The sequence below is a fragment of the Panthera onca genome, chromosome B3 (genome assembly GCF_046562875.1).
Source record: "Panthera onca isolate mPanOnc1 chromosome B3, mPanOnc1 haplotype 2, whole genome shotgun sequence".
Classification (NCBI taxonomy): Eukaryota; Metazoa; Chordata; class Mammalia; order Carnivora; family Felidae; genus Panthera; species Panthera onca.
Genome location: NC_138344.1, coordinates 33808439 through 33832636, shown reverse-complemented (window position 1 = coordinate 33832636; position 24198 = coordinate 33808439). Strand labels below are relative to the sequence as shown.

At 34.9% G+C, this 24198-nt stretch overlaps 1 protein-coding gene across 11 annotated transcripts in view; it reads right to left on the bottom strand.

Annotated features, from left to right (window-relative positions):
- MYO9A (myosin IXA) overlaps positions 1-24198 on the bottom strand; it is a 282129-nt gene that overhangs the window by 90596 nt on the left and 167335 nt on the right. For 8 of the 11 annotated variants that reach the window (XM_078448833.2, XM_078448830.2, XM_078448837.2 and 5 more), the window contains 9 exons: positions 22110-22190; positions 20219-20329; positions 19212-19334; positions 17251-17400; positions 16102-16421; positions 13907-15508; positions 10111-10210; positions 9391-9606; positions 349-461 (listed from right to left, as the gene is read on the bottom strand). In XM_078448833.2, the coding sequence (XP_078304959.2) occupies positions 349-461; positions 9391-9606; positions 10111-10210; positions 13907-15508; positions 16102-16421; positions 17251-17400; positions 19212-19334; positions 20219-20329; positions 22110-22190 (2816 nt within the window). The remainder of the gene's footprint in view (positions 1-348; positions 462-9390; positions 9607-10110; positions 10211-13906; positions 15509-16101; positions 16422-17250; positions 17401-19211; positions 19335-20218; positions 20330-22109; positions 22191-24198) is intronic. The other 3 variants (XM_078448838.2, XM_078448839.2, XM_078448834.2) reach the window with 2 other exon arrangements.

The following is a 24198-nucleotide window of genomic DNA, read 5'->3' as shown; positions in this document are numbered from 1 at the left end:
TGTTTGTAAAACACTTTAACTCAGAGAACAGAATCCAAATCCAAAGCTGGAAAATATTGTCACTCTCATCTGGTCTAATCTCCCTTTCTGACAACAAAAAGATCACAAGTTGTATAATGATTTAAAGACTTTGTCCAAATCACACTGCTAAACATACAGAAACATAAAGCTCATCATGTAAATCTGAACTATCAGATGCCTGTCACATAGTAAGTACTTAATATTTGTTGAAAAATAAATTTCAAAACTAGCTGCTCTATCAACTATGCTTTTTAAAAGAGGCTAAGTATAAACTATAGTTGATTAGTAAATAAAATGATATCACCCCTATTAACTTGGTGTATATACCTTATATCCGAATCTGAAGCCTTCTGCCTCACTGCCAATTTTGTAATCTCTCCTTGAGACATAGTCTTATGAAGCTTTGTTTCTTCATCAACTGAAGAAAATCGCTGTGATGTCTGTAATAATTACATATATGGAAGACTTTAAAACCAAGTAACTATAACAGCACTGTAATTAAAACTCAAGTTATAGAATTTGAGAATTATATCTATGAAAAATATATAAAAATACATTCATATTATTTAGCAATTCATTGAACTAAAATAACCTAGTAAAAACTCTATCAACTTCCTAATCTGAAGTAAAAAGAACTTGGGTCAATGAAATGCTGAATAGGACCTACCAGCTCATGTTTTCTGACAACTTAACAATGAATATCAAATGGAAAGGTATGAAAGAAGTCAAAGCCAACTAAAGATACAGACAAAAGATCCAGGATCTGATAAATCTAGAATACTAAGTACAGTCTTTCATGCCTTTTATTTGGCCCTGTAAGTTAATAATTATTATGGCCTAACTTGCTATTATAGATTCTTATTATACTCAGTCAAGGATTTTAAAAATCTAGAAGGAAAAAAAAAAAACAAAAGCAAAAACAAAGACCAAACAATTAAAGATCATTATCACCACTAATGCTCTATACAAACAACTTACATGGCTTTATCAAACTGGGGCCTGAATTTCAATCAGCAATTTTTGTTCCGTTTGTTTACAATGTGCCCCTTTAAAATTTGGAGGAGAAAATTTCTTGTTACCTATTCAAATCATTTCCTAGTATTTCATTTTTCTATAATTATAGTACTTTTCTTTAGCCTTTTAGTCTGCTTGACTATGGCCTTATCAACATAAATAGAAAATAACATGGATTGCTAAAATTTAAAGAACAGACTTCTGCTTCTGGCCAAGAAGAATTAACAGGGACCTGTTTTATCCTCTTGTCTGAAACAACCAAAAACAAAAACAAAACACAAACTCACACAAAATAGTAAGAACCAGCAGTTATCAAGATGATGGACAGTTATCCCTGAGAGATGGGAAACAAAGGAAGTAAAGTCTTTCATTTTCCCCAGCCTAATGCCTTGAGACAGTTTCCAGGCTGTTACACAGGGAGGGGGAATCCAGGTGAACCCTGTCAGACTCTCTGAGTTGGACACATGAAGCTGAAGTCCAGAGAGACCAAGGTTGACTAGGGACCAAAAGGCAGAGTACTGAAGAGGAAAGTGATGCACAAATAAAGAACTCTAGAGATCTTCAGAAACTATTTAGCTGAGTACTAATCAATACTTCTATGTCAGACAACTACCCAAGACCAGGCAAAGGATCACCTGAAAGGTTTAAAGGAAATAGAATCCCACACCTATGAAATCCCAGTAATAGTGCCTGTACCCAAGAGTCAGAATACATAACTTTATGATTCCCAGGGCACTGGGTGAAGTACACAGAGGATCTTGCCTCAATAGTCAATAATGAGCCCTAAGTGAACTATTGCTCTGTTTAAGCCTAACAAATCTTTGTTTCATTTAATAAAAATTGTATATTAAGTATAGAACATAGTTCAATTTACATATAAATATTAAAATTACTACAGTCAGACTAATTAACATATCACCTCCTCACATTGTTTGTTTTTTGGCAGTGAGAGCACCTGAAAGCTACTCTTTTAGAAAATTTCCAATATTCAATACAATGTAACTAACAAATCTTAAAAGGAAGACCTAATTGCTTAGGAACAAATTGCTTCCAGAACCAAGCTCTAGAACATTACTGGAAATAACAGTCTCCAGAATATTAATTAAATACAAAAGTACCCAGTAAGCACCCAGTAAGACAAAACTCACAATGTCAGGCATCCAATAATGCCTATTTCTAGGCATGCAAAGAATATATATGACTGACAAGGAGGAAAAAAAAATCAATCCATCTATAGTGACTCAAAACTGACGCAAATATTGAGCACTAGGAGATCAGAGAACCGACTAAAAAGAAAGGACTTAAAACTGCATGGGATTCAAGGTGACTTTTTTTTTTTTTTAATGTTTATTTTTGCAAGAGAGACAGAGCATGAGTGAGGGAGGGGCAGAGAGAAAGAAAAAAGAGAGAGAGAGAGAGAAAATCCGAAGCAGGTTCCAGGCTCTGAGCTGTCAGCACAGAGCCTGACACAGGGCTCAAACCCACAAACCGCGAGATCATGACCTGAGCCAAAGTCGGACGCTTAACCAACTGAGCCACCAGGTGCCACCAAGGTGACATATTTTTAAAATCACTGCGTCTGAGGAAAATGAAGGTAAAAAAGAAGGAAGGGGTGCCTTTTGGAGATTGAGTAGTGAAAAGGAAAAGAAGCAGAAGGGTAAAATTTAGAATCTAGCAAGGCAAAAAAAAAGTAACAAATGAAAGACACAACTATGCCTTCACCACACACACACACACACACACACGCACTCACACACCTACCAGACCCAAAAGAGGCTGCCTGTAAAATAAATTTTTCTTTGTTACACTGACAGAAGAGGAAGCCCTTGAAATCAAGTTACTTATAAACTATCCCAAATGAATATGCAGAAATTAAGACATACAAAATCTACACAAGCTACAATAAGAAAACAAAGAAAATTAAAACCAAAACAATGCAGTTGATTAACCCATCTCCCACTGACCAAAACCAAGCATGAAGTAGAAAACTGGAAATCAAAAATGAATTTAATAACTTCATATATGAAATACCATATTAATCAGAAATTCAAAAATTAAAAACAGAAATGAGCTCCCCCCTTCCTAGAAAAACCAGGAAGAAGTGAAAAGAGTCAAATGAACTCAGGAAAGAAATAAAAAGATAGTAAAGAATAGCTTAGAAGATGCCCAAGGGAGAAAATACACAAATGCAAATTTAAAAGGGACTGAACAAAGGCAGAAAGATAATAAAGAATGTAAAGTGATATAAAGAAATGAGTGAAAAGAGTCAGAAGAGAAGGTAGAGTTGGAAGACAAGAAAAGAAGAAAAAATCATTTATAATTGGGGTCCCTACAAGAAAAACAAAACAATGGATGGAACACAATATCTAAAACTGTAATCCAAGAGTTTCAAGAATAAGGCAAAACCTGAATTTGTGCACACACACACACACACACACACACACATACAAGTCCTGCAGGTATATGGGATAACTCACCTGTGATGATGAAGTTGAAGACATATCCTAACTTTTAGATATAAAGAAAAAAAATTCTGGAAGTCTCCAAGTAAAAAGAGCCAATAACTCTTTGAAACAGCAAGAGAATTAGTCTGGTAACAGACTTCCAAAAATAACAAAGTGAGACAATAAAATAGCATTTTCAAAACCTCAGGTATAAATCAAGTAAAGTATGAATCAAGGATTTTATATGTAGCCAAGATGTCCCTTCAAATATCAAGGGAATTCCAGAGCTATGAGCCTTCCTGAGTAAAGTATTAGGAGCAGAGCTACAACCAATCAAGAGATAAATATGGAAACTTCAGCAAAATATTTGATGTGATCATTTCAGATATTTAATAGATCTCAGACAAAAAACAAAGATGGACACTAGAGTGAAAGAATATGTAAAATTAAATGTTCTGACAAAGTAGAAGTAAAAGCCTAAAAAACAGAGGAAAGGTAGAGACCAGAATAATTTGATAGTTGTGCCAAAACAGGTGAGAATTAAAAAATATTTTTTTATAAATGACTAACTGGAGAATAATAGATTAAAATATGGTAAATTAGGGGTGCCTGGGTGGCTCAGTCAGTTGAGCGTCCGACTTCGGCTCAGGTCATGATCTCATGGTTTGTGAGTTCGGGCCCCATGTCAGGCTCTGTGCTAACAGCTCAGAGCCTGGAGCCTGCTTCTGATTCTGTCTCCTCCTCTCTCCGCCCCTCCTGTGCTCATGTACTGTCTCTCTCTGTCTCTCAGTAATAAATAAATGTTTAAAAAGTAAATAAAAAAATAAAAATAAAATAAAATATGGTAAATTAAGGGCATTTTTTAAAGTTATATACAAACCCAAAGAAAAGAACACACCACCTCATATCAAAAGAAATTTTAAAAAGTGAAATAAAAAAGTAACAAACAGCAAATTTAACATAATGCAGAATAACAACATAAAATTATAAGAGTTGAGACCAAAGCTATCAGTTATATCAATAAATATAAATAGATTTAACTCATCGATATGGTAAAAAAAATTTTAATTTGGCTCACAAAGTAGGAACCAACTATAATGCATACAAAACACATCTAAAGCAAAAGGGTTCAGAAAGGCTAAATATAAAGGGATGAGTAAAAGTACTCTAGGCAAACGGAAATAATTAAGAAAACAGAGGCTATAATACTATTATTTAAGTAGAATTCAAGCAAAAAGCACTGAATGTGACAAAGGACACTTTTTGATACCAAAAGCCACAATTCACAATGAATAATAGGAAACTTTAACACAACAGTCTCTGTATAAGATAGCTGTATAAACAATAGTAAGTATATAGAAGGTAAACAACCTAATCAGTAAGGAAGAAATTATGGTTATATTTTGAAATTTTACATTCTGAATACATAATATATACCTTCTTAAAAAATGCACAAGGTGCATTCACAAAAACTAACCACATATTAAGTAATAAAGAATATAACCAATAAATTTGATCAACTAGAAGCATTACAAATACTCTTTAATCACAATACAATAAAACTAGAAATTAAAAAAAGTTAAAAAAGAAAAAGGTTCTTCCTCTGAAAACTAAAAGATTTTTATTGAGCAGGTTTTGGGTAAAAAATAACATAAACTGAAATTACAGATTTTCAAAAAGTAATTGAAGACTTAAACACGTTAGAATAAACAAGATATATCTAAAGTAGTGATCAGAAGAAAATTCACAGCCTTAAAAACCTGTATCAATAAAAATAACTTCAATAAGTGAATTAAATTCCCCACAAAAAATGTAGAAAAATAAGACAGTAAACCAAAAGAAAATATAAGGAAATAAATAATAAAGGTAAAAGCAGAAATCAGTGGAGAACGGGGAAGCGGTGGGGAACTAGGTATCATAAATAAAAATCCTGTTGTTTTGGGAAAAAGTAACAAAGACAAATGATTAGCTAACTTAAAGAAAAAAATGAAAAAACACAACTCTATAAAATATGAAATGACAAAAGGGAAATAACCATTGAAACAAAATTTTTAAAAATCATGAGATTATTTCCAGACCTCTATGCAAATAAATCTGAATGATTAGATGAAATGAATAATTTCATAAGAGAAATTATTTACCAAAATTGACCCCTTTAGATAGAAAGTTTGTAAGACTAATTTCTGTAGAAGAAATATAGAAGTAACGAATTACACCATAAAAATGTACCAATCCAAGATGGTTTCATAGGGAAATTCTACCAAATCTTTAAAGAGCAGAGAGTTGCGATGCTATGAACCATCCCTAACTTCTGGGGGGCGGGGGGGGGAATACATATATAAATCCTAAGTATATTCAACAGTATGGCTGCTGTGCTGGGACTGCCAATCCAAACCTTTCATGTCATGAACTGTTCAATATCAACCAGATTTCTAATTTGCAAGACCCATCTCAAAATCACCAGCCTAGGTTCTAAAATTCTATAAACATCCTCTCCTGGCTTCCCCTTTCTGAGGCCTAGCCAAGGTAGATTTTCCTTTACTGTAAAATAAGCTAAAAACCTTAGCATTGCTCTATCTACAGGTTTTTCTGGCAATTTTTTGTGGAGAGAGTGGTGGTGAGAAGGAAAATTCAACAAAGACAAGGACTAGTGAATATCTCAGAGAATAACAAACAGAAACAGGAAGTGACAGCAGGTTTGGGGTAAAATGAGAAATTTATCATACTGGAGATAAAGAAGACAAATTTTGGAGAGCTATTTAGGAATCATGCCCACAGAGATGATTATTTTCCATCTAGGGAATGAGAGAGGAAACTATAACGTTACCTATACCAATCCTACCAATAAGGAATAGAAATGATGTGACTAACTCACTTACCATCTAGAATATTGAGAAACTAAAAACTATATAAAAATTGGTTTTAAAAATACTACATGACAGGGGCACCGGGGTGGCTCAGTCAGTTAAGTGTCCGACTTCAGCTCAGGGCATGATCTCACGGTTCACAAGTTTGAGCTCCACATCAGGCTCTGTGCTGACAGCTCAGAGCCTGGCGCCTGCTTCTGATTCTGTGTCTCCCTCGCTCTCTACCCCTACCCCACTTGTGCGCTCTCTCTCTCTCAAAAATAAATAAAAACATTAAATAAACTTTTTTTTAAATATTACGTGACAGAACATATTCTTCTTGGGTAAAAGCCAACACAACGGATAGAAGAACTGAGCGAGAGCAGCATACAGAGAGTAAATAGTTATTCAAATGGCAGAATTAAAGGCAGAAAGTTAAAAAAAAAAAAAAAAGGAAACTGCTACTCTTTCCACTCCTCTTAGCAGGTAACAATTAATTAATGTTAATTTAATTAACCACTGATGAATTCAGGAGGTAGTGCTTATCAAATCCTCTTCAGGTAATTCATTTATAACTGTCTTTATCCTATTGGATCAGTTATTTTGCAAGTGGAAAGGTAAGACGGCTTCTTCCAAGATTGAATGACACTGTTTTTAGAGAATGTCGCAAGTGACAGGGTCACTTTGTCCAGGAAAAAAAAAAAAAATCCAGTTTTTAAAAATCCATGTGTCTAGAAAATCAAGCCTATTTAAAATCCTGGAGATACCTGAATTTTTGAGAATTCCCATTTACAAACAATTAGTCTTCATCTTCATAGTATCAGATAACATTAGAACACGGCATATTTTCAAGATAAACAAACAGAAATACATTTTAAACTGTCTCCACCCTTTCCACCCCCAACCCCAATACTATCTATCAGCATATTCTAGAAAGCAAAGCTGCTTCATGCAAGTGTCCACCAGAAACAAACACCACCACCTGTTCCTAAAATAGCTAGTGATGAAACAGAAGGACAGTGAGAAAGCTGGAAAGGGGGCTATATACACTGTGCAGGGATACAGAGTGCTCTACAACTACTGGCATGCAGTGACCGTCAAAAGCAGGTGAACAGAATCATAGGCAGAGGCTACCAGCTAGAACCCTTAATGGGGCCAAATGCTCCAAGCAGAAAGCCCAACCTCCAGCTCATCTCAGTAAGAGTTTTCAGTGAGGAAGAATTCTACCACCAAAAGGACTAAGGTTTGTAACAAAGCAAACTCTCAGGAACAAAACAGCAATTACAATGCTAAGTTCTTCCACAAATTAAAATTCTATGTACGCTTTAGAGAATAATTTAAGTATGCTCCCTATTTACACTAAAAAAAAAAAAAAAAAAGAATACTTTTTAGTAAAATTAGTTGCTCTGTAACATAATTTCATCTTTAACCACTAATCATATGGTAGAGTAAGTTTCATTATTTATAACTCAAAAACAGGGCACCTCCAAAATGGAGTTACTTTACCTTACACTGAAGAGAGGGCTTTGGCTCTAGTTATATATATTAATAGATACACAGATTGTTTCTAACTTTTATAGCCCTATGGTTTAGCTCAGGGTAAAGACTCATTTGTCTAATTAGAGACCTAGTCATACAGTTTTCTATTTTTATTTTTTCTTCTTAGATTATCAGTATTATCATTTAAAAATGGGGTCTATCTAACGGAAGATAAAGACAAGGAGGGTATTCTAGAAATTAGCAGAAGATTTAATTCTTTGGCACAAACAGCTTACAACAGTTCAAAAATGAAATATTTAATATGTCAAAAGACCAACCTAAAATTTTTCTCCCATAATGAATATATACTAAAGAATAACATTAGAAACCCAACTTAATTAAGGATATGCATGGAAATAAACCACATATATCACTCCACTTGATAAGTGATAATGTTTTAGTACATATTAGACATAACAGACTCTTTATATAGTATATTTTCCAGGACAATTCCAAAATCAAATACTTTATATCCATAAATACATTCATACTTGTCAAACTATATATACCTAATTTTGGATGAAATATGATGATAAAGTTATACTCTTGGTCAAATATTTTGACTAAGTGTAGCTTTATTCAAACATAACTCCAATGTTATAATTTGTGATTAATTCAAATTCACATTACATATAGACTTCTGCCTGGTTAGGTTGGTCCAAGAAAACATTTTTGGCACTGTTCATTACATTTTTTAAAAATTAATGTTTAGGGATGCCTGGGTGGCACAGTCAGTTAAGTGTCCAACTCAATTTCGGCTCAGGTTGTGATCTCACGGTTCGTGGGTTCAAGCCCTGCATTGGGCTCTGTGCTGATGGTGAGAAGCCTGCATGGGATTCTGTCTCTCCTTCTCTCTGACCTTCTCCTGCTTGTGTGTGCTCTCTCTCTCTGTCTCAAAATAAACAAACTTAAAAAAAATCATGTTTATTTTCTATTACTAAATAATGGTGGAGGGGAAGCAAGCTTAAAGGCCAAAAACAAAAAAAAGGAGAGTACCATTTCAGTTAAAAGCAATTGGATTATTTAACAACATACCCTATTCACTAGACCAAGGATCAATCAGCAAACTACGGCCAGCAAGTCAAATACAGCCCACTGTTTTTGTAAACAGTTTTACTAGAACACAGTCCTATTTGTTTACTTATTATTTATGGCTATTTTCACTTTACAACAGCAGAGCTGACCAACAACATCTAAATATTTACTATCTGGCCCTTTACAGAAAACAATTTGGGGGCCCCTGATCTAGACCTTTTAAGATATAATAGAAAAACTCTACATTAGTGCTAAATTAAATAACCCTAATTTCCCCTAATTTATGATTTGATATATGCTGTTAAAGTGCCCTTTATCTGGTCCTATTAAATTAAGGTTTAGTTTTATTGCTGTGTTCACTGAGGTTTCCCGTGTACAAACCACTATACAAGGAAGAAGCCGCAAAGGTTAGCTTTAGATTAGCAAAGACTACTCACTATTCCCATCAGATTTGCTTGTTCCCTATATTTCTTATATTGCTGTAAAATTACCATTTCGGAGTCACTGTGAGAGGCCTGACCCAGGCTGGGTGCAGGCCCTAGCTCAGAGTGAGAAGCTTGATCAAGGGAGAGAAGGGGCTCAATAATGTCATCGTAATCATCTTCCTCTGTATCCCCCTCCCCATCGGCAAAAGTACCTCTAGTCAAGAAATCGGAGCGCGTCCGCGCCATTCGAGCTTTCTTTTTATGGGCCGGTCTGGCAACCTGCTTGACCAAATGATAAAACAAATAACACAACAATGTTTTGTTTTGGTTTTTTTTGGAGACGATGCCAATGAAAGACATCTGAGAGCTCATGAGTTTCTTGAAACATCCCTCCACCCCACTGTATCCTCTCTTCTAGAAGTGACAGAGATAACCAAAAGCAATCCATATACATTACTCTGGACAAAACACAAATGGAAGCTAAATCTACACTGTTCTCCATCGCCAAGGAAGTCATCTTTCACCGCCATAATATGTCACCAAAGCCACTTGCATAAATTGCCTTCTTTCTTTAAGCAACATCTTTTTTGTAAACATAATCTGGGATTTGAGTCACCATTCCCTCCCTAAAGTACACTTCCCTAAGTATAAGAGACTTAACTCATTGCTTCTTTCCCATAAACACTTGGGAGTAAATGCATAAATGAGGTGCTCTACTTATAAGAATAATAATTTCCAAAATAGGTGCATCTATTTTGCATAAGAGAGATAAAATTCAATACTTACCTCTCCTTGGCCCGGCCCAGTTAATTTCACAGGTTTCCAATTTGGTTCATCTTGTTTATGGAGTAGAGGATTTCCACTGTTTAAGGCTTCCTTGTTGACACTTAAGATAAAACAACAGGATTACATTTCAATTCCGAGCAGACATCCCATGGCAACAGTCTTAAAGTACAACATGAAATATAGCCTAACAAGCCAAGTCAAAGAATTCTAGAAAATCACATAAATATTTCCAGATCTTACCCAATTCCTAAAACAACGTATCAATGTTTTTCTGCCTATCCTAATTAATAGCATTATCAAGAATTAACATATGTGACTGAATTAGAAGCCTGTCCCTGATAATCACTGGGTATATTCTACTATGATATATGTTTAAGAATAGTAGCAGCAGAATTAGCTCAAGAAAACAGATGGATTTGATAAGGGAAAATACTACATCCCCAAATCTTTAAAATCAGTCTTAGAAGGGACCTTTTATTCTAATCATTATAAAATACCTGATAAGTAGCTACTAAGTGATAAAGATCCCATTACTTTGTTTTATACTGAGATGGTTCCTCCTGGTTAGCAAATTTCCTTTCTGAAATCCCTCTGTAGCTTTCATCTACTATCTTAGTTTTAAAACTGTTATACAGAACAGTGAGGTGCCTGGGTGGCTCAGTCAGTTAAGCATCCAACTTCGGCTCAGGTCATGACCTCATGGTTCATAAGTTCAAGCCCTGCATGAGACTCTGTGCTGTCAGCTCAGAGCCTGGAGCCTACTTTGGATTCTGTGTCTCCCTCGCTCTCTCTCCCCCTCTCCCACTCACACTCTGTCTCTAAAAAATAAATAAACGTTAAAAAAAATTTTTAACTATTATACAGAACAAAGTCAACACTAGAAGGATAAGAAATTATTAAGTTAAAAGAGGTATGCCATACAAATAGCACAGTGTTAGTTTATGAAAATTTAATTTTGCTTGAATAACCACATGATGTGACTACTTTATCATTAAATTCTGTTACCTACCTTAACTCAGAACCATGAATCTTAAAATTTATCAACATACCATTATCCTCTCCTTAGAACTATAAGCTCACTGAGAATCATACCTTACCTTCTAACATAGTGGTGGGTTTAAAGTACACACTAACTTATAATACAAGTTGGCAGACTAACTGCTCTCATGCAAAATCTTCCATTTAATTTTTATAAGTGAAGACCAAGGGGCCATAAAAGTTATACTGTCCTTTACCCTATGCATAAATCCCTAAACAAACCAAAATAGATGGCAACCTTTCCTAGCTAAAGGCGTCTCAGGTATCTCCCTTTTTGACCAACCCACGATCAAACCTAGCAATCCTAGGCTATCCTAAAAGACTCCCTTTCATCAAAATCTGTCTTGCCACAGTTAAGCCTATTGGCCTTTGATTTATTCTCAAAACAAGAAAACAATGTTTGATAGCATCTGAACACCCTAGCCAACTTTTAAACTCACAGCATTTTCTTTATATTTCTCCATGATTTCTTTTTTGTTCTCTTTCATTAACCAGATGAAGGCCACAATGCACTTTATCTATAGAAAGTGCATTTCTTTTCTACAGAAAGAACACTAATCTAAAATTACTTCCTAATCATGAAATCCAATGGTGATTCCTAATCATGAAACTCAAGTTCCATTCCCAGCTATTTGTCTCAGTATGTGATTTTGAACAAGTCATTTCATCTCTATAGGCCTAGTGAGCTCATCTATAATAGTGTGGCAACTGGACAAAATAGTTTAGAATTACCAACATTTGCAATTCTATAAAGTGCTAAGGTTTATAGTATTACTTATACAATAAAAGAAGACTTAAAGTATGAATTTTATTTAAGCTTTCACAGAAACAACCTAACACATAATCATTTTGAAGATAAATAGATCTTAATGAGGCAAAGCAAACTAGATCAAGTACCCTTAAGATTGTTTATCTTGGAAAATGACAAAAGTAATTTACAAGGATTCACAAGAATGATTAATGTTTTTGAAATCTATAAGTAAGCCTTTCACAGAACTGATTCATGGATCCAACAACTACACAAACATACAACACACACACCTCCCATCACTAAACTTAATCAGAATGACAGGAAATAATGTTTTTAACACTCTGATGGGCTTATATATGCTTATACAAAGTCTTTGAACTTTTGGGCAATCTCTAGGTTAATGGGTAGGTATAGGACCTCAAGCTGTCATTTAGTCCAACTGCGTTTCATAATACCATACAGAAACCCCTAATGGAAAAAAAAATACCAATGATTTTTTGCTCGTATTTACAAAGAGTTTCTATAAAATCTGTATGTAATTTTACAGACAAAAATATTTAAAAGCTCAAGCTATGATAAGAGAGAAAAGGTTATTTGCATAGTTAATGTGAAATTTAATTTTTTTAGCTCTAAGATATATACCCTCCTTTCATTTAAACACTGACATTCTTGTGGCACCGTGGTGGCTCAGTTGGTTGAGCATCTGACTCTTGATTTTGGCTCAGGTCACGATCTCATGGTTGTGATATCGAGCCCCATGTTGGGCTCCACATTTACAGAGAGTGTGGAACTTACTTGAGATTCTCTCTCTCCCTCTCTGCCCCTCCCCCCTCTTGTGCACTCGCTCTCTCTCTCTCTCTCTCTCTCTCTCAAAATAAAAATATTTAAAAACAAAACACTGACATTGTCCCAGGAGAACTGAAAGAATCCACTATACAACAAAGACTTAATAAAATTTCTTAAATTTTATCATCTTTGTTTTTATGTTCCACTTAAAAAGTGCTTTTCTCATGATGACCACAAGTTAAGAAAACTTAAAAGTATAAAGAACTTCCACTCATATGAGGCATCCACTTAAGTAGTCAAACTCTTAGAAACAAAGTAGAATGGTGGTCACAAGGAGGGACGCCTGGGTGACTTAGCCAGTTGAGTGTCCAACTCTTGGTTTCAGCCCAAGTCATGATCCAAGAGTTGTGGGACTGAGCCACATTGGGCTCAGTGCTGAACAAGGAGACTGCTTGAGATTCTCTCTCTCTCTCTCTCTCTCTCTCTCTCTCTCTCTCTCTCTCTCCTCCTGCCCCTCTCCCCAGCTTTCAAGTACACATACACACTCTCTCAAAATAAAAAAGAAAAGAAAAGAAAAAGAAAAGAAAAGAAAAAAGAAAAATGGTGGTTACCAGGGGCTTGGAGTAAGGGGAAAGGGCTGGTTGCTGTTTGATAGGTAACAGAGTTTCTTTTGCAATATGAAAAAGTTCTAGAGATCCACTGTACAACAATGTGCATATAGTTAACACTACTGTCGTATGTAATTAAGAATGGTTAAGATGGTAAATTTTATTCTTTTTGTGTTTTTTACTACACACCAAAAATGTATAAAGTACTCAGTGAAGACCCAATAGGCCAAGAGCTGGGACAAAGTACATTAACTTTAAAGTGTGACAATAAAAACCTGGACTTGCCTCACATGAAAAATCTAAGACAACCAGCATTTGCCGAATGCCTAGCCTACTATGTTTATAGGCACTGTATTGACCTTCACAAATGCTTTCTCACTTAATGAGAAGAAACCAAAAAACTCCATCTATGCTTAGTCAAAGATTCCTATGGTATAATTATATCCAATTTCAGGAACCCTGCTAGAGTCAACATTAAGGGAATTTTTTTACACAGAGAAAATGGCTCATTTCGGCAGCACCCATACAAATAGTTGAGGTAGATTAAAGCAACTTAGCAAAATTCTCCAAAAAGTTTCCCATTTACACAGAAAATAAATATCATTTCACTTACAGGGAAATACTCATATTGTCCTTTGGTGTGAAGAAAATGACCCTAGTAGTTCCATCTCTGGAAGGGCCATCAGATTTGTGGATGTAAGACTGAGCTGGCCTATGATGCTCTCTTTTGGAAACACGATTATTAGAAAGTTTACAGGCTACATTCATTTGGGTACACATTCTGTCTGTCCTGGATAATTCCTTGGTAGTAGCAGATTGGTATGGGCCTCCTTTCCTTTCAAAGAATAAGGTGACAGGTCGGTCCTTCTGGGACAGGTGAGCAGAAGTGCTGTCTTTTGGAAGAACTGCATCTTTTACAGTTACTAATGGAGGCCCTAGTACATTGGGTTCTTCCTTATTTGGGGTATTCAGAATGAGGAGAGAGGACGGCCTCTCTACTCTTTGTTTTGATGGATGGAAAGATGGTGCCAGGAACAACTCCCCAGTTCGTGGCTTTTCAATGGTCCTGAAGGCTTTACGCTCCTTCTCTAAAATATCTGTTTGCTGACGAATCTGTTCCATCATCTCTTTTTCATTCTGCTGCTGCAAATGCTTTTGCCTTTCTTCCTTCTCAGTGTTTAGCTTTTCTAACTTCTTCAGCACAGTATTAGAAGAATCTGTATTCAAAGACATGACAACTTGATTTTCTCCGGAGGAGTGGTACTTGCTGGCTTCCCTGTTGATATCCAAAGTAAGAGCTGAAAGTGTTTCTTCACTTTCTAATAGCTTGTTTCTCTGGATACCTGTGTCTAGTTGGGAACTTGTTTTCAGTGGATCTTGTTGAGGAATATAAAAAAATGTAGGCAGACTATTTGAAATAAAGGGGTCTCTCAGCTGTGGCTTACAGGTAATAGATTCAGAACTGCAAACCAATTTTTCCTTCACAGTCCCATTCTTCAAATGCACTGAGTCAGAGGGTGTTCCCTTTTCAATCATGGTATAGTTAGTCTCACTTGAGGAACTGAGGGCATTGTCCTGTGAATCAAATTTTGGACTGCTAGATATTTTAGGCGACAGACTCTGCAAGTCTCCTTCATCTAATATTATGGACTCAAGTTTGCTCTTCTGGCTTTCCTCACAGCTCAGATGTTCCAAACTTCCTTGAGAGCTTTCACTGTCAGGTGTACCCTGTAGAGACTGAAGACCTTCAGGCATCAGTTCTGTAGACCATCTACGTTCCTCTGAAGGAGACATGCCACCAAGAGAACGAACTTTTAGCAATTCTAAACTGAATATAGCTTGCTCTAGTTCTCTCATTCTCCGACTTTCTCTTTTGGCCCGACCTACTTTTTTCTGGTGGAGATCCTCTAAGGACTTAGGTCTCTCTCTTACAATCACTTCTCCCTGCAAGTCCACACCACTTTGGCTTCTGGCTCTCTCCTGTTGCTTGTTTGGGGACTCTTTCAAGCAGTCCATTGAACTCTCCTGGCTAATTCGATTACTCTCTATCACAGATTTACATTCCTCTATAGCTTTCACTCTGTTGTCAAAGGAACAATCCTCCCATTCTGAAGGGTCTGAGCCCTGAATTTCCAGAGCTCCATATGGCTCAGGATCTGCCAATCCAAATTCTAGTTTTGTTTCTTTCAGTCTTTGTTCTTTTAAAACTTTAAATCTATATAACAACAGGAAAAAAAAATGGGTTAGAAAGATTTTTTAGTTACTACTGGAGAGAATACACTTTACTGAGAATTTAAGAAATAATTTGAAAGTTTCAAAATTTTCTTCTTAAACTAACTTGGATGCACATTTCATTATTCTATTTCTATGAGTGAGATACTTTATTAAGTACATTAATCCTAATAGGGCATCCTAGTCAAAACATAAATTAACTCAGAAGTAAAGCTCTCATTTTAGAAATAACTTTATTTTAAGGTAAACCTTAATAATGAAATTAAAGTTTCTGAAGATAAAAACAACTGAATATTGCCAAATTTTAAAGACTCAACCTAATGTAAAATCAATTCTTAGTGGTTGTAACTGTAGACCATGTAGGTTTTCAATCCAATTTAATTCAATAAGTATCTGTTTAGCTTCTTTTAGAGACCACACAATATGGGTTAAAACTGCTAGGAACATCACAGCCTAGTGGAGAAGACGAAATTGTACATAACCAATTCTAATACAAGTTAGGCAAATGTTAAGAGCAAAGATATAAACAAAATAGCTGAAGAGGAAAGGAGTAAGTATCATAACAATACAAATTACCTTTGTCTTGCTCTGAATCCTCTACATATTGATTGCAAAAGGATAATTTTGCTCCTTTGTTCTTGATACCTCTTACTTTCTCTGTAGCCTTTCCATCTTGCCTGAATACAGACAGCAGCCATGTGCCTCTGCCTATAGCATTCCTTCCATCTCTGCTGGATGATGATGGCTGCAGTCCGGAGCTCCAAATACCGCTGCCTCTCCACATGAGCACGCCAGGAAGACTGGAGAAGCGTGGCTGCACTAGCCAAAACTAAAGCATCCTTCTGCACAGCTACATTTCTGGCTTGCTTCTGATTTAGATAATTCCTCCAGAATCGCTGTGAGGAAGACAAAACAATAGAAATGGCTGTCATATCTTATACCACATTTTCACAGAAAAAAGAAAAATAATAAATTTATTGTGTTGTAATTAGAGATTAAGTGGCTAAATAGCTAAATTGTGCCTGATTAAAGTGAAAAAAAAAAGCTTTATTTTCCAGATATGCTTGGCTAAAACAATTCTTAGAGAATATAACCTCGATGAAGTTAATTATAGAACTTAAAATAATTTAAAAGTTTTTGATGCTTTAACAAATTACATTATCTTCTTGGGCTATAGTTTTGCCAATATTAATGGGTTTAAGGTCAACATGCACATGTTTCAAAGATAAATATTCTAAAAATTTTCTTGTATTAAAAGAAAAGGGCCTATGGAGGAGAACAGAACGGTCATCATATAAATCAGTGAAGGAAAAAATAAAACAGATAAAATATGAAATAAGATACCTATCATCCAAGAGGAGTACAGAGCAAGAGCAATGTATATATAACTCTCAAATATCACTCAGGAAACAATCAAATAAAAATAACTAAGGCAACAAAAATTAAGGCACATAATTCCTTTGCCCCTAACCATAGTGTACAAGACATTACAGCTATAAATTCAATTTAATTTAACTTCAACTCCATCGATGTTTATCAATGGTCTATTAGTATATGCCAGGTAATCTTTTAGATGCTATGAACATTTCAAAAATGAATAGGACACATTCTCATCAATGAAGAAGTTTATATTCTTATTCAAATGTTTCACAGTAAAATTCTAGTTACTAAAATAAAAGCCAAATAAACTAGCAAATCTCATGCAAGAAATCCTTTACTTCCCACCTGGATAATGATGCATGCCTGTCTCAGGTGGAGGAAATGCTGCCTACACAGCAGGACCCTGAACCATCGCTGCAACAATATGATTCTGCGCAGCACCTCTTGGTGAAGCAGATCTTGTAGGTGCTGTCGTTCCTGCTCCTTTAGGAACACCTACCAAAAAGAAGAAAGATGAGGAATACAGCTTATGAAGAAATGAGAAATTTATTTCATGAATCATCTTTTCTGTGGTAAGCTGCCTTTTTTTTTTAATTTTTTTTTTTTTAACGTTTATTTACTTTTGAGACAGAGAGAGACAGAGCATGAACGGGGGAGGGTCAGAGAGAGAGTGGGAGACACAGAATCTGAAACAGGCTCCAGGCTCTGAGCTGTCAGCACAGAGCCCGACGTGGGGCTCGAACTCACGAGCCGTGAGATCATGACCTGAGCCGAAGTCGGACGCTTAACCGACTGAGTCACCCAGGCGCCCCTCTGTGGTAAGCTTCTTTAGAGAAGAATACAGTGGAAGAAATGAAAAGCAGTACTGATAAATATTTCTATCAATATATCCAAAGAAGTCATTCTCAAATTAAAAAAAAAAAAATTGCCATTAGAATATAGAAAGAGACATTAGAACATAGAAGGGGAAATGAAACCGTGAACACGAATACAAAATTCCCAGTTTTAGAGATTCACTGCCATCATGAACCACTTGTACCACTGGTAAAAGGTCATATTGTTCAAGGATGTTAGGGTGGGGGGAGGATCATAATATGAATAAACCAATAATAACAGTCTTTTTGAAACCCAGTATGCATCAAAGGCTTCTTGCTACCCAAAGCTATTAATCAATTTATTTACTATTTTATTCCATTAATAAATCTTTAGGGGTTTAGGAGGAAACAAATATAACTTAAACATAGTCCCTCTGAAAACAGAATTTGCACTTCACCCTTAAAAGCAGGTAGATATTAAAACCTATATATATCTTTAAGGTGTACAATGTGACATTTTGATGTATGTATACATTATGAAGTAATTACCACCAACTAATTGATATCCATCACCTCCCCCTTCTGTCAAAAAATTTAACACTATTTTAAAAAGGAAGAGATATTAGATACACAAATAGGAAAACAGTAAACTGTAAGGCAAAAGACAGAGGGCTCTACCTAAGCAAAACAAGGAGCAGGAAATAATAACAAATGTACACGTACATGGCAGCATGTACAGGAGACAACCGAATAATCTTCATAAAGAAAATATTAAATGATGTGAAGTCACAATATGGAGGTTCTTGAAGAAGAGAAAGATGTTTGAATTTAACGGGAGGTTATCAGGTGATTATTATTGAGCAGAAAGTCAACATAAAAGAAAGAAGTATATTAAGATGATGGTTTTGATACTATGGGTAGAGTGACTTAAATGGAATGACAAATAGACTGAAATCGGATGAGGAAATACTGTAAGAGAACTATAACTGAGAGCAAAGGAACAGGCTAAAATGCCAGCAGTAGGAATGAAGAAAAGGGGCATGACGTGAGAATCATTTGTGAGAAGACACAGAACTTTGTAAAAGGATTAAGGTGAAGGGTCAGGCCAAATAGCATTACAGTTTTTAGCCTAAGAACCTAGAAGAAGGATGAGAGAGAAAAGAATAGATGAAAATTAAGGACAGTAGGGTAATTTGGATAAGGTCACTTTGGGCAAGTTGAGTTGAAGATTACAGTAGAATACCTAGGGAGTCATTGTTTTTAGGCAGTTAAAAACCTTAAGCAGACCTAGAGCACTGGCCAGAAGCTCTTTGGTTAATACTGACTATATTAAGTAAAAATCTTAATATTTTTAATCTTAATATCTCAATTTCCTTATGATAACTGGTACAGTATCTTTTTCAGAAATGTTCTCTGGGGCAAAGATCGCCATTATTATCTAAATATAAAAATTCACTCAAATTTGACAAGGAGTGTATATATTATATTTACCATGGATTTTCCAACTTGATAGTTATCTGAATTAAGATTTATTTTCCTGAAGAAATCCTGAATGTTAAATTTGGATGGAATAATATTTCGGGGAAGAAGTACATGGAAGTGGCTCACAAAATCCTGAAAAATGAAAAGAAAAATGTTGTAAAATCACAAGAAAATTATAAACATGTCTAAACTATGTGTAAAATGTAAACATGGGTCTAAATTAGCTAGCTGTCCTTTTACTGATCGTTTTCTCATCTTCTAAACAGACTGAAACCAAGAAAGTATTTAATTAAAAAAACTACAAAGCAGTTAATTTGTAAAATGGGGGTGGGGCGGAGAGAAGATAGTGAGTTCTACATATTTTGTTATCAAAAGGGAATGTTAGAAGAAAAAAGCAGAAACTATCCCTTTTGAGAAAGTTGTGTTAAAGACCAAAGAAAAAGTTATTTAATAAGAACTGAAATTTTTAGCAAAAAAACATGCAAAGGTGTCAGCTATTACAGGGTATAACTGAGAACAAAGCGTTCCCGCCCAGAAACAGCAAAGAATCTGTTCAGCTGCTGAAAAGCTTCAACATAATTTCTATACCCATAGCAGCAGTAGCTAATGAGAATACCTGTGAACCTTGCTGGCAGCTTACTATAAAAGAAAATCTTTTGAGAAAACTTTACATAAACCTAAATAGAATCTTCTCTTGAACCAGGTAGCTCTGATTGAACTATTTCCATTACTGGAGTAATCAGCAGGAGGAACTACTATGTTACAAGTAAACTTAGTATTAGTAAACATTCAGATCAAATGAGAATAGCCAGGAACTGGATTCGATTACAACACATAAGATTGCTGCCATTCAATGGAAGTGAGTACTTTCTATCCCTCTTCAATTCTGTACACAAAAGATGGAATGGAAAGGAAGAAATAAGAGAAATAAACAAGTGAGCCCCAAATGAAAAACAAGACACAGGAATCACTTAATTATGTGTATATAAATTTAAATATCACTATAAAAGCATAACCTGGAAAGAATATTTGCAGCTGTATCCAGACTGGCGAATTCGAACTGTCTCTAGCATCCCAGTGTACCGAAGCTGTCGAAGTACCAAAGCATCGTTGAACCTTAATGGCAGCTAAATCAAAGCAAATGGAAAAAAAAACAGATTAACGCGGAAGAAGAGATCTCCAAATTAATGTTTTCCTCATAAGTATAGTCAACTTTTGAGTATCTAAAAATTGGAGATTGTCAGGTTAAGACACAACAGAGGTGACAGGAAAATCTACCTCCCCAGCTGGTAGCTTCCGAAAAGTTCTAAATGCCTGACCCTAGGGAAAAAGGAGAAACCAAGCTTCCAGCCTCTCTCTAGTTGTAGAGGGAGAGGACCTTCAAAGCTAAAAAGGAATGCAGCTACCACAGGAGGAGCAGACATAGTCTAGTCCCTATAAAAATCTGTAACAAGATTAATCTACATATATGTAGTCAAGAGTGTCTGTATTTTTGTTTTTAATTAAGATTTCTCTCTATAATTTCAATCAGAAACCACCTACTCCACTCTACCAGTTGCCTTGGTTAATGGAGAGCTGACAGATTCTTCATTTAATGACTAGTACAAGGTTAAGAGCAGTTTTTTCTCTAAACACTTTTTGCTAGTAATACCAGTAGGATACAATGAAAAACAAAAAATTCCTACAGTCCCTGAGAACTGACCTCCTCAATGCACAAGCATTGATAAGGAAGAAGCTAATGGGAGGCAGTCACTCATCACCATTCACAACACCCTGTCACTTGTAGGTATCTCAGTAGGCATGTTTTCCGATATTCAAAAGATATTATTTGGATATTCTGGTATTTCTCCCTATTCTCTAAATACTATTTTCAATGATCCGCAAAGGCAATCCCAAACATTTTCCTGCAGGGAAATGGGGCATACCAGCTATCAAAGAAAAAAAATCAAATATGCAACTTATGTTAATAATAGTCAATGTTTATTTAGTACTTATTCTGTGCCCTGAAATACTTCATTAATTGAACTCTCTGTATAACAAGGTCTTCATTAATAATAAGGACTCAAAGGTTCTATTTAACTGTAAATAAAAAGGTGTACTTTTTTGTTACTATAAAAGAACAGCTAACATTTACTGAACAATTAGTATGGGCCAGTAACATTTTAAGTACTTTGCAGGTAGTGACTCAGGTATACTAGTTCCAAAACACTGTGAGTCTGGTCCTATAATTATAGTATATTCTTACAAAGATGAAAACTTTTAAAAGTCACAGAAATGGTGAAGTTCACAAAGCTTGTAAACAGCAGTTGAAGACTGCTTCCTAAAAATTAAGAAAGCTGGACACAATTCATACTATACATTTATAGTACTATAGAACTACACATTTTTAGCTGTTCAGCCTAGGAACTATATTTTCCTATGATGAACATAAAGGAATATGACAAATGTTTATATTTATTAGGTATATTCTGCAAAGCTGTAATTAGGAGACCTATTATCGAAAGCAGAAGGAATCAAGAATGTCCACAGTACGTTCCTTATTTTACAGAGGCAAAAAGCTCTAAACAAATTCTTTAAGAATGACAGGTTATATACAAACAAGAAAGATTAATCTCAGGGTAACAAAAGTTGCATAAAACTCTTTTTTATGATGGAATTTCAAAACATATTTGCTTCTCAGATTCTAGGAAACACTGAATCAAGTGCATGTAAACACGGAATAGGCAAGTAAATACAGAAAATAAAAGGACATCCACAGAAAATACAGAACCTGGTTTTCCTTAAAAAGATTATAGATAGCTCTTCCCTACCACTTGCTCTCCTTAAAAAAAAAAAAAAAAAAAAAAAAAGTAAAGCCTGATTTGAAGTAAGCTGAGCTAGAAGCTCTCATTTACAGGACATTTTTACCTTTTCAGCATTAGAGCGAATGCATTTCACAAAATATGGTTCTGCTTGACCAAGTGTCTCCATCAGTTTGCTTAATGAGGCCTGCAATACAAAGCAATGTAATTAGCATTTTCTCCCATTCCAAACTGGCAGGAAATAATTTATAGGTACAAAAAATAATGTTGGCAAACTATGCAGAAATGATTGGTATACAAAGGAATAGCTTTCTTTCTGAAAAGCAAATTTATTTCCATACTGATTAAGGGTAATTTAGTAATTTAAGGATGGTAGTTTAATCTTAAAGCTGATAACTTGGCAATAGTAAATACTGCATATATATTACAGAATGACCTCCTAATTCTAGACTTTTCTTCACATTTCATGAAACAATTTATTCAAACTCATGCATTCCTAGAACAACTTGGAAAATCATCCGGTAGGGTATCCACTAGCTAATATTCTCCCACTTTCAGTGTTCACGTCAGTGATATCCCCTCTTTCATTCTTAATATGATAATTTGTAGTTTACCTCTTTTTTTTTCCTGACTAGTCTAGCTAGAAGTTTATAATTTTTTTATGTTTTCAAAGAACCAGCTTTTTGGTTTCGTTGGTTTTTTTCTATTATTTTTCTGTTTTCAATTTCATTGACTTCTTTTATCTTTATCATTTCATTCCATCTGCTTGCTTTGGGTTTAATATATTTTTCTTTGGCTAGGTTCCTAAAGTAGTAGTTTACATTATTGACTTGAGACCTTTCTCATTTCATTAAAAGCATTTAATGTTATCAATGAACCCTGGAGCACTGCTTTAGCTGCACTGCACAAACTTTGATATTTTCATTTCATTTAAAATATTTTTAAAATCTTCCTCCTTCTTTGACTCATGTATTATTTAGATGTCTGCTTTTTATTTTCCAAATACCTGGGGGTTGTTATCTTTCCTTTATTGATTTCTAGTTTCATTCCATCTTATGCTCAGATAACATATTTTTTTTTTTAGTATTCCATCTATTGGCTTCTCTGTTATATTTCTTTGTAGTATTTTTCAGTGGCTACTCTAAGGATTACAATATGCAAACCTAACTTGTCATAGTCTACTTAGGGTTAATATTTTATGACTTCAAGTAAAACTTAAAAGCCTTACAACCATATAGACTCCTATTATTACCATCATATATAAGCAACATACAACTTTTTTACTTTTAAGTGTTCTTTTTTCTTGTATATGCTATTTTAGTACAAGATACATAAAATAAAATGCTTAAATCATAAGTATACAGTCTGATGAATTTTCACAAAGGGAATACATTCTTACAACCAAAGCCCAAATCATTAAACAAAATATTACCAGAAATTCAGAAGCCCTTCTATCCCATCCCATTGAATTTAGCAAGGTCACTGTACATAAATTACCTACCTCCACACCTGAACCAAGGGTAACCATTACCCTAATCTCTAAGATGGCAACTTAGTTTTGTCTGCTATATGAGTTCATATAAAAAAAAAAAGATATACTAGGTACGAGCTTGTATTTGTTGCATACATTATGTACATTTTCAGTGCTATATAGTAATGATTCATTATATGACTATACCACAATTAAATAATCCATTTAAGGTAGATATTTGTTTCAGTTTGGGCTGTTATAAATAAAATTGCTGTGGCCATTCTTCAACATATCTTTTAGCTATTTCCAAATACCTGCATCAGTTTATATCTCAATAGAAGTGTATAAAAGTTCTTCTGGTTGCTCCACATCCCCACTAACACTTTGTATAATCAGTCTTTTTTATTTCAGCCATGCTGGCAAGTGTGTAGTTAATTTGCATTTCTCTGATGAATAATAATGTTGGGCCAGTATTTAATAGGCTCACTGGCCTTCTGAATTACATCTTTTGATTTCAGACAGTTTTGACTGCACAAGGCTTTGTACCATTTGTATTAGGGTGTCAGTCTTTTTAAAAATTGATTTGTGGTTCTTTGTTTATTCTATATATATAAGGTGCTTTTCAGATATATTGCTAGTATATTTTCACACCCTGTACCTTGCACTTTCATTCTCTTAAGAGTGATGTTTTGTTTTTAACCTTATTGAAATACAAATTAAATAC